At 26.8% G+C, this 17,559-nt stretch overlaps 1 protein-coding gene across 6 annotated transcripts; it reads left to right on the plus strand.

Moving 5' to 3' along the window:
- The first annotated feature begins 5,284 nt into the window (after positions 1-5,284).
- LOC109795912 (ankyrin repeat-containing protein At5g02620) lies at positions 5,285-11,771 on the plus strand. 6 transcript variants are annotated; one of them, XM_020355478.3, is made up of 6 exons: positions 5,304-5,439; positions 5,532-5,577; positions 6,903-7,015; positions 7,292-7,766; positions 8,401-8,810; positions 10,563-11,771. In XM_020355478.3, exons 4-6 carry the CDS (start codon positions 7,343-7,345, stop codon positions 11,403-11,405), a joined length of 1,677 nt encoding a protein of 558 aa, XP_020211067.1. In that variant the 5' UTR covers positions 5,304-5,439; positions 5,532-5,577; positions 6,903-7,015; positions 7,292-7,342; the 3' UTR covers positions 11,406-11,771. The 6 variants fall into 6 exon arrangements, with proteins under 6 accessions (XP_020211063.1, XP_020211069.1, XP_020211064.1 ...); XM_020355479.3 differs by having other exon boundaries at positions 6,953-7,015; XM_020355474.3 differs by lacking the exon at positions 5,532-5,577 and having other exon boundaries at positions 5,285-5,439.
- Positions 11,772-17,559: the final 5,788 nt, after the last annotated feature.

Genomic DNA, 17,559 nt, shown 5'->3' on the forward strand with positions numbered 1-17,559 from the left:
GACATGTCAAATGTAAGAAGCATAACAGGTTATTACATCCCTAAAATATTTTTTAATAAAAAGATACCAAATATATATAGAGAAAGATAGAGATTAGGCACAATGATCAAGAAGGTTAACACCAAAATTCAAAAGTCTGACCAGCCACCTAAGGAATTTCCACAAAGATCCAAGAAATCTTTGATGAGATTAGTCATGATAATGGTTTCAATTCAATAACCCATGAGGCAGAAGCTCTTACACTAACAACGGATGACCCTACAATTTCATTCAAAATTTGCCTTAAATTCATAATACGAAAGATATTTATAGACTTCTTAAACTAATATGTTGTCAGTTTCAAATTTTGTCTTTTAAGATTAATGCACATGGATTAAAAAACATTTAATAAATGTAAATTTATAATCCCCTAAAAAAAAGTACATTTATATTTAATAGATGTAAATTTAAATTATAAAACATTTATTTAATACCCCGTTATCTCAATTTCATTAACATGTTATATATATATATATATATATATATATATATATATATATATATATATATATATATATATAAAGTAAATAGTTCATAAATAAAATGCTTATTAAATAGGGGCACATTTAAGAAAAAGTATTATATCTATTTATTTTTAATAGTAGTTTAAAATTATTATAAACAAATTAAAAAATAATATTTTTTTTTATTTTTCATAAATAATTTTGATGTTTCTTATTATATATTTTTCTCATTTTTGCTCCATAATCAATGCATATTGATTGTCAATATGTAAATTAATTAGAAATTAGATATTTTGTAACAAAATATTTGAGAAAAAAAAATACTATCTTAAATTTTGAAAACCATAAACAAATAAAAATAAAATTTTACTAAAAGAAATTGACAATTAAAAAAATCGAGGTAACATTAATTAGACTTTAAAGTCTAAAATGTCATTTGTTTTGGTATATTAAAAAAAGGTAAAATGATTTAGGATTTGGAATGAAGAAATGTCTAATAAAATATAATCAAATGTCAATGAGATTTACTAGGGTCTCCTAAAACCTTCTTAATTATTATTTGATTTTTCTTTTTTACTTTTTACATGAATTATGAAACATTTATTTACATAAATTTAGACTAAATTACCCTCATTTATTAGTTCTTCACTCAAAAATAATATTAATGTTCCACTTAAATTAGTTTTAATGACTCAATTACATATAAGAGTATAATAGTATAATTGAAGAAAATTACATAAAAATGTATTGGAATTGTGTAAGAACTAAAGTTTCAAAATAAAATTAAGAAAATTAAAAGAACCAAAATTCTGAGGTGGAGGGAGTATAAATAAAGCCCTTGACTTAAGCTAAAATTCTACATCAACAATAAATTAACCCATTTATTACAACTTGAATGGGTCTAAATAATTAATTAAAAGCTAAACAAAGTCATATCAAGAGCAAGAAGTTAGCGGCCCATAAATCTCCTAAGTTTAGTTTTTTTTTTTTTCCAATTGAATTAGATGCACCTTTTTGGGCTATTCTTCTCACATGGGCTTGATCTTGTATGTGTTAATCACCTAGAGATATTCCTTATGTCTTTTTATTCTTACCCTCACGAGTTTTCCAAGACAAATCATAGTCTCTTTCCCTTCTTAGGGATTGCTGGCCTAATTGATGATACATTTCTCTTGGTCATTCCATTTCTTCTCAAAGGTCTCCATTGATCAACATCATTCTCTCGTTCTTTAAGTGTCCACAAACTTAATCCTTTATTATTTACGACAAAAGGTCCTAGTTTAGTCACTTTAAATGTTTCATTAAGTCTTTACTTATTTAGCATGTCAACATTGTAGACTTCTCCAAAATCAAAGACATTTATTTTCTTAGGTGGAACACAATACATGAGGCATGAGGCATGAGGCGAGGTCCACCTTCCCCTCCCAAATGTTTATGGTTGGAATCAGTATCCTTTGGTATGTATTTTTTTTGTCGGTCTTGGTTGTGAAGCCTTCTCGTGTAAGTAGCTCAGTTGTTTTGTAAAGGAGAGTTTCACCCAAAATAATTGTAACATACTGAATTTCTAATATAATATTATAATATTCTAAATTTTTATTATCATTATCTTATTCTTAAAATAATAATCTAAATTTTTAGTTACTATGTTTTAAAAATATGAAAGATAAAAAATAATATTTTTATTTTTAATGTTTTAAAATTTTATATTTCCAGTAAATTAAAATGGAAATATATAAAAATATATAAAAATCCTATTTATAATATTTTAATTGTTATTATGAAATATAAATATTTAAAATTGTTAAAATCTTGAATGCTTAATATAAATAATAAAATTATTTTTAAAAAAAATCTCTTATAATATAATTTAAAAAAAAAGACCTGTAGTGAATAAGTTGCAAGTATACGAAAGGATACCCATCATCTCTAACAAAAAATATAATAAATGTACATGTTCCATTCTAACTAAGTCATTAATTATATATGAATTTTTTATTTTATTAATTTGCCTATAAAAGGCCAACAGGAAGCAGATATAACAATCTAACCCGCCTCCGTAGGTACCTGCCCAAATCTGTCCTGATTTGGATGAAGAAAACTCGTGTTTAGCGGGTTTGGGTTTTCTCCAATTGATAAAATCGGGAACAGGGCAGGGCCGCCCCCACCTCACTTAATAATATAATTAAAAAATTATTTTATATATATATATATATAAACCAAAATTAGAAATATTTATATGTAAAAATTTGTATAATCTTACTTTTTTTATTTATTTTTTTTTAAATTTATTCATATTTATTAGAAATATAAAATAAAAAAAGTTCAAGAGCGGGGGCGGGGGCGGGGGTGGGGCGAGGAAACCCAAACCCCCGTCAGGAATGGGAATGGATACCCAGATTTTACTCCCAACGAGTATCGGGGGTAGGGGCGGTTTAAATTTGCAGGGGTGGGGGCGGGAAACATAAAACCAGCCCCGCCCCGCCTCATTGCCATGCCTAACGGGGAGGGGCCATTCATGGGGGAGAAGAGAGTGAACGGAGAGAAAAAAAAAATTAAAAAAGAAGAGAGAAAAAAAAAAAAAAAAGGAAAGGGAAGAAGAAAAAAAAATGCAATCTTATGATATCTCTAAGCAACTTCACTTTTCTTAAGGTAAAAGGGAGAAGACTTTTATTCCTTTTTTTTATATCATTATATCTATTTATTTTATGTTATATCTATGATTGTTTATTTAGTGAGGTGTTCCTAACCTCATTTATTTGTTTAATTTATGATATTTTTTACTCTAAATAATCAATGAGGTGTTCCTAATTTGTGTTGTTTAATTATTTTATGTTAGTTATAACTGTCATTTATTAGACTAATATTCTTTAATGCATCTCATTTTTAGAAACTATATTATACTAAATTTTAAATAATTAAAAATAGTATAATTTATTTAGTTTACTTATTTTTATATTAATTCTAACTCTAATCTAGCCTTGTTAATTTTTTATAAGCTCATCGTATTATTATATCATCATTCATTATAAAGGTAAATGTTAATCTATGGTCAAAAGAATGAAAGTTTGAATTAATTTGTAGTTGGATGTTTAACCTTGAGGATTTAAATGAGTAAAAGTTTAAGGTGAAATATCCTTGTGTTATTTAAAATCATGATAATGCTCATTTATCCTGACTTAATCATTACAAAAACAATTCAAATTTTATTATATCTAGAAAAATCTAAATTATATATTTAATATTGGTTACAAATAATTTTGGTAGATTATATTCAATTATTTATATTTATTGGATAATTATACTCAATCCTTTTTTTTTTTGCTTTAAAATTAAATTAATTATAATGCAAATAGATGAGTCTTCCTGACATACCTGACCCTTTTACTTAAATTATATTGGCTATATTCTCTGGAACGAATTGGAGCATTGACTTTTATATTTTCTCCAATTCGATTACTTTTCACGACATAGGATTATTAACTTTTATATTTTCTCCAAACCATAAAATTTTCACCGTTATTGATGATCCTATAGTGGTTACATTCTACCTACGCCTAGTTAATCGTGTTAACTCAATAGTAAAGTTATTTCAACCTAATATGTAAGTATTATAGTATAAGTGTGATAAATAAATAGTTTGTAAATAAGTATGTTGTTGTAAATATTTTAGAATAATATTTGATGTAAATAAAAATCTAACTATATGTACATAAGTTCATAAAAATTTATTTTGTCTTTATGCTAAATAATGTTAATTTTTTGACTGCATTAATAATCTACAAGAGATATTGTTTAATATATATATATATATATATAGAGAGAGAGAGAGAGAGGCATTTCATTTCAATGGTATCATAGCAACGTTCCATGTGTAACTTGGGGAAAGGTGCGACTCATGTTTCTAATATGATAAACTAACATGTAAAAAATTTCAAATGACAAGAAAAAAAAAACAGAATTGATAGAGGTTGTGCAAGCTATTAAAGACATGACTGCAACCTTGTTAAGAAATCAAAGACCAGAAAGATTGATTGAGTTTATGAGAAATAAACCTTTCAAATTTGGCGAAGGATATAATCATAAAAAAGTTAAATTATGAATTAAAAAAATAGAAAATATATTTCGAGTCATGAATTGTCTGGATAACCAAAAAGTATTCCTATTTTAGTTTTTTTATTATTTTATTTTTCATATTTATTTTAAAAAAAATTATAATATTATTCATAATAATATTATCAATAACTTAAATGATATTATTGTAAATTTAAAATATAATTTAGATTTAAATACAAATTTAAATATATTATTTTTGTCCTATAATTTTTAAAATATTTGTTTTAATCTCTCTTATCATATTTCATATAATATATATGAAAGTGAGATATTAAAATAATTATGCACCATCTAATATGATGTTTTCACAAATAAAGATATTAATAAATAAATTTTATATGAGAATATTTAATAAATTATTTTTAATAAAATTTAAGTATAAAAACTTTGAAATTATATGAACTAAAAAAAACAAATTTAAATTTAAGAAACTAAAAATATATTTCAATCAATAATTTATATACTTAAAAAGTTATTATATAAATTTTAATTTAATATATTTATATATTTAAATATAACATTTTATATAATTTATTATAAATTTAATTATATAAAATGAACACGTGGCATCTGTATATACTAAAATATTACTTAATACTAATATTTAAATTCATTGTATCTTTATTTTATTTTATTCTCATTTTTTTAACAATTTGATTTCATGATGTGTTTTTAATTTAGAAGGCCTTGGAGAAAGAAGGGAAGGGGAACGTGGAAAGAAACGCATTTGACATATCTGTTGCTATCAAAACCCTTATCTTCCTCTTCTCACTTCGTCGAAGACACAATCTTACCATGTCTTCCTTCAAGAGCAAATACCAAGGTACTTTCATTACTCTTTTCTCATAGATGCCTTCCAAGTTTCTCGATTTGTCGTTAGTTTCTCCCACTTGATATTTTCTTTTATTGTTGTAGTTGAACAATTACGCTGAACTACTAGGCTAGTTCTTTAGTCATCTAGGTATGTTGATTCCGATGTTAAAATTTTATCTTTCCTTACCTGGACTGCTGTAGTTACCTGTTTCACTCTGCTTCATGCTTTGGCGAACTAAGATGGCTAATTAAATTTAATTTTAAAATTTTAGATCCAAATTCCGATCTGTGTTTGAGTTTTTCTTTTTCAATGTAAAAAAATATATATGATATTTTATCCATGGTTCTGTGTTCGGATTAGAGAAGGGAAAGCAACTTGTGAACTTTGTCGCCCCGCGAAAACTGATCCTGATCGATTTGATTTTTGTTTTTTTATGCATCTATTCTCCGAATTTCGGTTGTTGTTATCTTAATTATTATATTTATTACCCAAAAAAAATAAAAATCCTTACCATGTAATTTTTATCTCTGATTTTTATTATTCTCAATTTATTTGTGTTACTTTGTAATTGATATATTGAAAATTTTTAAAAGGGTAATGATCAATAATTTACAATGTTTGAAAGGAGATTTACAATTATACTATTTATTTTTAATCCGTTTATCAAATATTCTGATATGGTAATAAAAACGATAATATATAAGAAATTATGGTGTAATGAAGAATATCTTAATTACATATCATTTATTTTCAACCCGGTTGCAGCTCTATTTAAAAGTTTTTTTGAAATAAATTCTGAACACTAAACTACAGTGAATGAAGAATATCTTAATTAGTATATTTATAGATAATGCAACCATTATAAATTATTAGATATTTAAATAATTTGTTCAATATTTATGCAATTATGAATATTTTTTAAATTTTCAAACACTAGTTACATACAATGCTATTTTGTTAATGAAATTTTTATTGTTCATCAATTTGATAATAATAATTACTCAACCCATTTTTTAAAATTGTTCTCTGAATTTAGTATATTTGTTAAATCACAAAGCACATTATATGTACGATATAATTTCTAGAGTTAAAATTGAGTAAAAAGTCTCATTCAATTGTTTACATTTTTGTTAATAATTTGTTCTTTTAATAGTACACAAATAGTATTATCTTATATAAAAGTTGTATTTGTCACTTAAATAAATAAATAAGAAAAGTTAGTGTTTATTTAAAAACATACCAGAAGAAAAATGTTAGTCATTTAAAACGATATCAACGGAGGTTACCGCAATTTTAGCAATCGTCTTTGATAATTAACTAATGATTATCCATTTCGTGTTTAGTAAATTAGTATCTGCTTGTTGATGGCGATATTAGTGTCACTGTCAGCTGTAATTTTGTTCCTAAAATTTTAGTTGTTTCTTATTTGGAAGAGAATTTAGGTTCACTAGTCTTAAAGTGATCGTTTGCAGTTAGCTTCTGAAAAGTTTCAAGTCTTGAGTTTGTGGAATTTGATCTCTAGGCTTCCCGATTTGCTGTGTTTCGATCTGTTTATCCATCCAACTTCATCGAGCTTAGCATCCAGGTATTATGAATTAATTTCTAATAATCATGATATTATATGATTGTGTTTGCTATTCCAGTCTATGGGGCATCTCTGATTACGAAGTTGACAATGGAGAATATTGATTAGATAAAATAGTTTTTTCCTTTTGGTTTACTTTTTGGTATCTTTGGATTCTTGATGACTTCATTTATTCAATTGTGTTTTATATATACACAAACCAGATTATACGTTCGTGTAAGTTTGTTTAGCGGTAAAATTGATGGTCTTGTCATTTTCTTTTCTGCTGCTTCATAGAGGGAGAGAGACATAATTTCATCAGTATCACAGCAAGATTTACAAGTGACCATGGAGAAACAAAGCAGTTTTCGGGCATCTACAATGGAAAAACAGAAGAGTTTTCGTGGATTTTTGGAAAAACAGAAAAGTTTTCGCATTGCGATGGAGAAGCAGCTCAGTTTCATGGGAAGTGACAGGAAGAAGAGCAAGGAATCACCAGGGAAACGTGGTGACTTACCAATTCATTTAGCAGCTCGGGCAGGGAACTTGAGTAGAGTGAAAGAGATAATTCAAAACAATTCTAATTACGAGACAAAAGATTTGTTGGCAAAGCAGAACCTGGAGGGGGAAACTCCTCTATATGTCGCTTCAGAGAATGGGCATGCTTTGGTTGTTAGTGAGATACTGAAGTACTTGGACCTGCAAACTGCTTCTGTTGCTGCCAGAAATGGCTATGATTCGTTCCATATTGCTGCAAAGCAGGGTCATCTTGGTAAGATACAGCATGGCATTATGTTTGGGCCTAAGGTCCATATAATTTTCTTTTCTTTTCTTTTCTCAGTTTTGGTTTTTATGAGCAAATTTACTATTTAATATGAATGGAGCTTAATACCACAAAATGATTGTGCGTGGGTGTGATATCTTATTTATTGCTTCTTAGTTAATTAAGCTGTTAACCCTAACCCAAAATACATACTGTCCTTTCAGTCTTTTTCCATAAATTTGTGCGAGAAAGCTGCAATTTGGATGTGTCAGCTTTTGATTTGTTCAACAAAGTTGTTGGACATTTGTGTTTCCTAGTTAAAGAAACAATGTCTAGGAATTATTCCATTTTTCTCTCCATCCCTCTATATGCATGTTGAAAGAAACGAAGATAGAGAAGGCAGAAAGAGAGTTGTATTATTGTGCCTTCTAAGTAATTTGACATGTAGATCTAATGTCAAGATTATAGTTTATTTTACGGTCATATATTTGCCTTTAGTGGTTTTACTGCTTTGCCTTTCAGATAGTGTTGGTTAAGTTTCAGATATACTACCATGGGTGAAAAGCTCAGGCAAGGAGAATCACAGATATTTTTCACAGATAGTATGTCTGTTATTCCACTAAGAAAAAAAATAATCTTGCAGAGGTGCTGAGAGAACTACTGCACTCCTTTCCCAACTTGGCCATGACCACAGATTTGTCCAACTCTACTGCTTTACACACAGCTGCGACTCAAGGTCATATTGATGTGGTTAATCTCCTTCTGGAATCAGATTCTAACCTTGCTAAAATAGCCAGGAATAATGGTAAAACTGTCCTTCACTCTGCGGCTAGAATGGGACATTTGGAAGTTGTGAAAGCTTTACTGAACAAGGATCCAAGCACTGGATTTAGGACTGATAAGAAAGGTCAAACTGCACTACACATGGCTGTGAAAGGGCAAAATGAAGAAATTTTGCTGGAATTGGTAAAACCTGACCCAACAGTTTTAAGTCTCGAAGATAATAAAGGAAATACAGCATTGCATATTGCAACAAAGAAGGGTCGTACTCAGGTGATTATTTATTCTTTCATTATTCATTCTGTATAAAGCTAATTATGCAGACAGTCTCTATTTCTGTTCAGCGATGAATGTGCATCCTTGCTTGATACTTGTTTTTGTGGATCATTAACAGAAAATAGACTAGTAAGCCACATTTTGGATACTTCCACAACTGTTAGTAGCCGTATTGGCTGTTAAACAAAACAAGGTTTTAAATTGTGGTTGTGATTATAGTTTCATTGCAGGAATGCGGCTACTATTTTGGACAAAATGTGGCTGTATAGATCTCAAAAACCTTGACATTACGGTTGAAATTGCGGTCATGGGCTATCTTTTAAAACCTTGAAACAAAACGAGCTGTAGCTTGTTTGCACAGTGATGTAATAGGATCCACCTCAATTTCAAAGTCAGAGCTATGAGTTTCTACTTAAGAGTTCCAATGACTAATTTTACATTGTAGAGGGGCCATACATTAAATTAAAGGAAAACTTTCAAAGGTAAAAAATATAAAATACTCTGAAGGATGTTGTTGAGGTTTGGGAGTCATGATCATTATTTAATTTTGTGAAGAGATACAAAAATGTTCCAAAACAAAAAGGATGAACTATTTGTCGCATTCAATTTGTTAATGTACACCATAAGAATGATAACAATTATGTCCAGTGTTGAACTATATTTTGTTGTTTCAAAAAAAAAAAAGTGGCATTGTTGTTTCTTTTCTTAAAGCAATTTTTTGAAATTTATGGATAAAATTATGTCTAGTGTTGAACTCTGTTTTGTTGTCAACTAAGTGTCGAGCTGACAATATTTATTATTTAACTAGACATGGTTGAACAATGTCCAACATGTGTTGAAGGAGTGTTAGTGTTGGAAGTGTGTTAAGGGGCACAGGGGCCATGGTCTTCCACAAGTTTTTGAATTATACTTATATTGCTAAATAAGTTTTTTCTTTTGGTCCCTCACCCTAACATAAAAAATAAAAAAAAAATGTTTAATTATTGTTTTGCATCCATGTTGTTAAATTACTTGTATTGAGAGTTCCACTTAGTGAGATGCTGATTCATTTTAGTATGTGATGTTTGTTGTTGTTTTTGTTCAAAATGACACATGGGTCATATTCGGTGAAAATAGAAAGCAATCATAAAAAAATTCAGTTTTGTTCTGTGCATTATATATACTTGAACGTTTTCAGGGCCTTGAATGCCTTGTAAATATTGGTTAACTTTATACAAATAAAGCATGACAGAAGTTATGTTCCAACAAATGTATCACAGTAGTCTAGTCAGTCCAGTAATGGAGGGTTATGCTAGATACATGATGACTTAGATTTAATTTTTATTGCTGCTATTATAAATATAAAAAGAGTAGTGGTTCAATATCTGTTTTCAATTAAGATATGGATTTGGGTGGATGTTGCTCATTTTTTTTCCTTATAATTTTCTATAGAATGCTTTGTACAAGATCTAATTCCTTTCCTTAATGCAATAGTTTCTACAACAATTTTTTTAAAATTGTTGTTTTTCTGGATTGACTTCCTGATCTAGCAGCAATGAATTTGATGAAGGGAGTTTTGCACACTCTGCAGAATTGAAGCTTAAGAAATGAATGTAATCTCAATGGATTAATGGAAACATATGTTTCAAGACTATGTTTCAAGAATCTGACCTCTTTGTGATTTTTTTTATTAGAAGGACAAATCTGTATTTCAGAAATGGAGAAGTTGGCTTTCAATATCTATGCTAAACTAGTCATTATTAATTGCAGAATGTTCGCTGTCTATTATCAATGGAGGGTATCAACATCAATTCTATAAACAAGGCTGGAGAGACTCCCCTTGATGTTGCAGAAAAATTTGGAAGTCCAGAACTTGTCTCGATGTTGAGGGATGTTGGGGCTGCCAATTCCACTGAGCAAGGGAAGCCTCCAAATACATCAAAGCAACTCAAGCAGACTGTCAGTGACATAAAGCATGATGTACAATCCCAACTCCAACAGACACGTCAGACTGGCATGAGGGTCCAGAAAATTGCAAAGAAGCTAAAAAAGCTCCACATTAGTGGCCTGAACAATGCAATAAACTCTGCTACTATTGTTGCTGTTCTTATTGCTACAGTTGCTTTTGCAGCAATCTTCACAGTCCCTGGTCAATATGTTGAAAACAGAACACATGGACTTTCACTTGGACAAGCAAATATAGCAAACAATGGAGCTTTCCTAGTATTTTTTGTGTTTGACAGTCTGGCATTATTCATCTCTCTGGCGGTTGTGGTGGTTCAAACTTCTGTAGTTGTGATTGAGCAAAAGGCAAAAAAGCAGCTTGTTTTTGTCATTAACAAGCTCATGTGGATGGCTTGTCTTTTCATTTCCATTGCCTTCATTTCTCTTACATACGTGGTGGTGGGATCACACTCCAGATGGCTTGCTATATATGCCACAGTGATTGGAAGCTTGATAATGCTCTCTACAATTGGTTCAATGTGCTATTGTGTCATTTTGCATAGGATGGAGGAGACAAAATTGAGGGCCGAGAGTCGATCCTTCTCCATGTCTCATGCATCAGAACCAGAGATTTTAAACAGTGAATTCAAGAGGATGTACGCACTGTAGGGTAGTTGATATATCTCAATGGAATGGCATGTACCCTCCGATGTATTCTTGAAGTGATAATAGGTAGTTCATACTAATCGGTATTAGATTGTACTAAGACAAGCTATGATTTTTGTTAAACTACAAAAACCGTGAGAAAAGAGGGGAAGGAAAAAAATGGTTGGGAAATTCTTCTCACATTCACTCATGAGAGGGGAAGGGAAAAAAAATGGTTGGGAAATTCTCGTGACATTCACTCATGAGTAGAAAGGACATAGTCAAGTTTACCCCGATATTAGTCAAATGATGGTCGTGTTAAGACTTGAGAAAATGTCTATTTGTATTTGTTTTTATGTTGTAAAATAGAATTCAATTTGGAGAAGGTCACTGGGATATTGTCATTCTCTCTCTCTCTCTTTTTCTTTTTTTAATTTGACAATAGTAATAAACTATTATGTTTAGTCGATGGATGAATACTTGATTTAAAATGTTATATAATAATAAATATATTAAAAAAGATATTTTTATTAGTTTTATGTTTTAAAGCATATTTTATTTATATGAGTAAAAGAAGTTGATAATATGACCTTTATAAATTAATATATAAAATAATGAGTATAATAGTGTGCAATTTGGTAATGGCATAACTTAGTTTCACAATAAACTGTCCTAATAAGTACAAAGAAAAATTTGCACTGTCTTTTGTGTTATGTTTAATTCTAACCAAAAAAAACATTATCTTTCCAGCATTATGATTTGTTAGGACTTCATCATTGAACATATTTGTAAAGACTTCTGACATAATAACCTTCTATATTACATAAATCAACTTTAGAGTTTTAGATTATGTGGTGGTAAACCACTTCGAGTAATAGAGTACAAGTATTTTTATTGATTTAATTATAAGTGTCTTTTTCAATCTCATCTAATGATAATAAATCACGCTCTTCTCCCAGGAAATGACTAATGATAATGTCATTAAGTTTTTGAACATCCTTATTTTATAGTACTAGTACGACTCTTTGTACTGTATAAGATGTATCCTATGTATGATATTATAATTAGGGAAATATATCACAAATAAGTTTTTGTATTAAATTTTCTCCTTCCCATGTTATTTCAATTTGGCAGGGTACTTTCACCATTACATTTGGTAGGTTTAATACCATCTCCAATGCACATTAGATATTCTGCAAAATTATTATTTTGTAATGATTGCATGTTTTGTTGCAAGTGTAAAATCTTTGTGGGCCATAAATGATACTTAACAATACATGTATATATTATTTGTGTTTTAGTGCCATTTTGAAGAAGAAGAAGTACTTGGTGAAAATCCCCTCCCAATATCATAATTTTACCACCAAATGGAGCATCACAATCTAAAATATCATTTAATGATTTGTCTAATGCTTCCAAAGCATATCTATTTATCATGGGTGTTTCATCCTAAATGATTGTTGATGTTTCTCTAATTAGCTTTGCAAGATCAAACTATTTACTTATTAAACAAAATGAATTTGTCTTTATATTGATTGATATCTTAAATCGAGAATGTGCAATTTGACCACTAGGTAATAGTATTGCAACTATACCAGGTGAGCCAGTTGTTAAAATAAATTGATCCTTATTTCTCAAATTTTCAATTAAAGTGCGATAAAGGAATGTCTTACCTATTCCTCCTAGACAATCCACACAAAAAATTTAACTTTATTTATTGTTGATAACATTCATGATGGTATTGAAAATAATTAATTGATCATTATTTAATATTTGTATATTATTTAATATTTGTATAGAGTCCACATCTTTATTGTCCACATAGACGGATAACTTCTCTTGTATAACCTTTGGTATCGAAGTACTTTGAGTTGTTTCTATTGTTATTGTTGGCAAATCATAATTTGTGATTTATTTTCCATGTTGAATCAAAAGGTCATTCAAATTCTTCAATAACATGCTAATCAAATTTGACCCTACAACAACGTTTGTTGAAGGATAATCTTCCACCATGTAGGTGTAAAACTCACCCCAGAGGTGTTTAACATTAGTTGGTTCACAAAAAATTAATATAGTGGCAAACAAACTCCTCAAAGCATAAGACATTTATAGACTTGATGCTTTAACTAAGCATTCATGAATTCTGTTATTACTTTCCAAAAAGCCTCAATGCTCAACCATTTTCTTGAATATGGTAAAGCATATTTCATTGAGTGAAAGCAAGTATTCCCAACTCTTTTGATATTTTAAATGAAATAATAAACACGTGTAGGTAAAAATTTTCTCCTTTCGAAGGAGATACTGTATAAATCATACTGATGACTTTCCTTTATGGCCTTCTTCATTACCATTCCTTATCCCCACATATGCCAACAATAATATTTTGGACTCTCTATGTACAAATAGCTCCTTGAATTTGGATATCATTAGTTTAGAGAAAAGAAATGTGTTAACATTATTTTGGAGTTATGGTCATCGTTTATAACATCTATGATTCTTTGATGCTTATAGAATCACACTTGAGGCATCGTGGTTGGTTTATAAATTTTAAAAAATACCATAATGGTTGGTTTTAAAAAAAAGTTATATGAAGGTTATTTGTGTGATTATTGAAGGAAATTAACCATTATTAATATAGTAGTTACCTGAAGGTTATTTGTGAGGTTGAAGATGTAATTTATCCATGAATAAGGGATAAAATTGGATAAAGAAAAGTGGAGACCAAAATCTTTGTATTCATTTTATCTCAAGTTATAGATGATGATGATGATGATTATTATTATTATTATTATTATTATTATTATCATCATCATCGTTGTTATTATTATTATTATTATTATTATTATTATTAGTTATTATTTTTATTATTTTTATTATTATTGTTGTTATTATTATGCTAAATCCAAGATAGATTATTAAGATAGTATTCAAGTTCAATTTTTGACGAAAATAATTTTTAGTTAAACTTTACTTATTTTCCTGTTAAGGGAGATTAGTTAAAAGCAAAGTCTCATGACACCAGTGCAAAATCAAAAAATTATTTATTTTTAAACTATTAAGATTATCTTAATAGTAAGAGATAGAACATAATAATATAAACATAATTTTAAATTTGAACCATATTGTTGTTATTGTTATTCTTAAAGATAAAGGAAAAAAATTACTCATTTTTGTAGATATCTACATTATGAAATTTCTTAAATACTTTTAATTATACATAAAATAATTTGATATAATTTATTTTTAGCATAATTTTTTATAATTATTTAATTATAGCACAAATATATGTTATAAAATTATTTTTAATGTAAATATATATTTAAAAATAATTTATTTTATTTTTGTTTTATTTTTTAGTTTTTCTTTTAAAAAAATATCCACAGCTAATACCTGTCTAGCCACAATTTATTAAATGAATATTCATATTATGAGTCACGTGATAAAAACTTCTCACACATATTTTGCTTCATTGTCATTATGAGAGATTGTAGGAAAAAAAATACTACATGCTTTTTAGGGAATATATTTTTTTAAAGTTAATTAACAAGTATTTTTTTTAATCATGTACATTTTTTGAATAATAGTTAATTAAAAGAGGAAATTGAAAATAATTTGTGGACTATAAAAATTGATATCATCTTTCTCATTAATTAGTATAAAATAAGAACTCTATGTCTCCATATATTTTAAAATAAATAAAAATATGAATAAAAGATAAAATTAATTAAGATAAAATAATAGTTATGGTCAATAATGAGAGAGTTTGAATGATTTTTAAGTAGTTATATAAATTAGCGTTTTATAAAGATAAAATTGTTTAAAAATGTGTACATTAAATAAAACAAATATTCTTTATTAATAATATAGAAGTATAAATTAATATTGATAAAGGAGAAAATGAAATATTATATAGAAGTTATAAAGATAAAATAGTATAAAAATTGTGTACACGAAAAAAATTCCATTATCATTAATTAGATATAGATGATTAATTTAAAAAATAATTTAATGTTTTTATAAACCTAATATCACTAAGTATCACTCTGTTAACATAACTGAATTTGGTTGCTTTCTTGACCAATGTAAACCTATCATGGTTAACCTCCTAAACTCTCATGTCCTCTAGATTTGTCAATATTATTGCTCATAAGCTTGCTAAAACAGTAATAGAAAGTACAAATCTCTATGATTTTTTTCACATCCTAAATTATATTATTTATGATATTCTTAATAATATGAGCTAAAATTTTGATTTTCAAAAAAAAATGTCACTAAGTAAATTAACTAATTTTTTAATGATAAAAAATAATTTAAAATTTGTATACTAAAGGAAAGTAGTAATTAATTGCAGTAAAAAAAAGGTAGTAAATAATTAGCACCCGGTACCAATCTATAAAACATAACAATTAGATTGATGTATTATGCAGTTTTTCTTTTTTATTATGAATATACTTATATAAAAAAAAAGTCACTTCAGACTTCCGTATATTTTTAAATAAATAAGAATAAACATAAACATAACAATTATTTAAAATTAAATAATAATTAATATTTAATAATAGGAGACAGTTTTTAAATAATTATAAAAAAAATGAGATTATAATATAAAACTTTAAAATTAAATAATCTAAAAATAATGTATTCCTTATCATCGTTATATATTTATACATGTTATAGATCATAATGAATAAGCATATGAACCTTTTAAATGTTCTGTTTTATCCTTTATTATCTTAAACTTATTCTTGAAAGTTCGTTGCGAATCTGAGGAGTTTTTATTTTTATTTTTATAACAATTACGAATCTTAAGATGATAGATGAGTCCAGCGCTAATCCGATTGTCTTACATTGGAATCTATTGAAAAGTTATTGAAAGTTAAAAGTATTGCAAAAATAATAATAATTATTTATTTTACTTAAAGTTAAATAATGATAAAATACACGGAGATTGTTTTTTTAATAGATAGATTAAGCTATTTCAATCTTAATAATTTAAATATATGAAATATAACTATGTATTATTTTAATTGTGTGATAAATTTGTAAAATTTAAACTATATACTACGACAATTAAATGATTTATATTTTTATATGTTTTAAAATAACGTATTACGTAAACTATGATATATGTGAAGGAAATACTCAACAGTTTTTTTATTATTATAAAATTTTGTAATGTGAATAATTTTTTATTTAAAGGTCAATTTTGGAGAAAAATGATCAATTAAAAAATATTAAATAATGTAATAGTTAATGTAAACACACAACTAAAAAAGAAATCACGTTATATTGATATAACTTAAATTAATTATTATATTGTTTTGTAGCTTATATTTTTACGTTTATTTTAACACAAGATGGATATATTATTATTTTTTTAACAAATATTTTAGCTTGTGTCATATTTAATTGAATAATTTATAATAAATTACACATATAAATAAAAAAATATTGTATATTTCAATATATAAATTATATCAATTTAAAAGTTATTATAAATATAAAATTTAACTATAAAAACTATTTTTAGATGATGAAAAATAATTTATATTATAATATAATTTTTTTAAAATTATTGATAAAATATTTTAAATTTATTAAACTTAGTTTAATATATATATATATATATATATATATATATATATATATTATAGTAAATACAAATTATATATGAAATTAAAAAAACTTCTAAAAATTATCTCAATAATGTTAAGGGTTGGTATTGTATTTATGTTATTCATACCATTGATCTTTTAGGTTTTTTTTATAATAATTTTAAATACCACTTTTAAAATAATTATTATGTAAACCAACAAATTCTGCTACACGTATGAAACTTTAGTTAGATGAAAAAAATGGAAAATCCTTTTATATTGTTTTTATTTGAACTATTTCTCTTTTATAATTTAAAAATATATAATTAAAATATTATTAATTCTAGAAAAAAAAAAATTATCATTTGTATACATACGTATCATATCATAATACTTTGAGTCATGATTATATAACTATGATAAATTAATTTTAAATTTGACGAGCTAAAATCACATTTAAATCAATAATTTATATGTTTAAAAAGTTATTATATAAATTTTAATTTTAATATATATATATATATATATATAATTTACTATAAAAATTTAATTATATAAAATAAACATATGGCACCTGTATATAC

The sequence above is a fragment of the Cajanus cajan genome, chromosome 6 (genome assembly GCF_000230855.2).
Source record: "Cajanus cajan strain Asha chromosome 6, NIPB_CcT2T_4, whole genome shotgun sequence".
Classification (NCBI taxonomy): Eukaryota; Viridiplantae; Streptophyta; class Magnoliopsida; order Fabales; family Fabaceae; genus Cajanus; species Cajanus cajan.

Excerpts from the sequence above, each read along its gene's own strand:
- LOC109795912 (XM_020355474.3), top strand. The coding sequence starts at position 7,343 with ATGGAGAAACAAAGCAGTTTTCGGGCATCTACAATGGAAAAACAGAAG. Across the intron at positions 7,767-8,400 it reads TGCAAAGCAGGGTCATCTTG|AGGTGCTGAGAGAACTACTG; the intron begins GTAAGATACAGC and ends ATAATCTTGCAG. Across the intron at positions 8,811-10,562 it reads CAAAGAAGGGTCGTACTCAG|AATGTTCGCTGTCTATTATC; the intron begins GTGATTATTTAT and ends TATTAATTGCAG.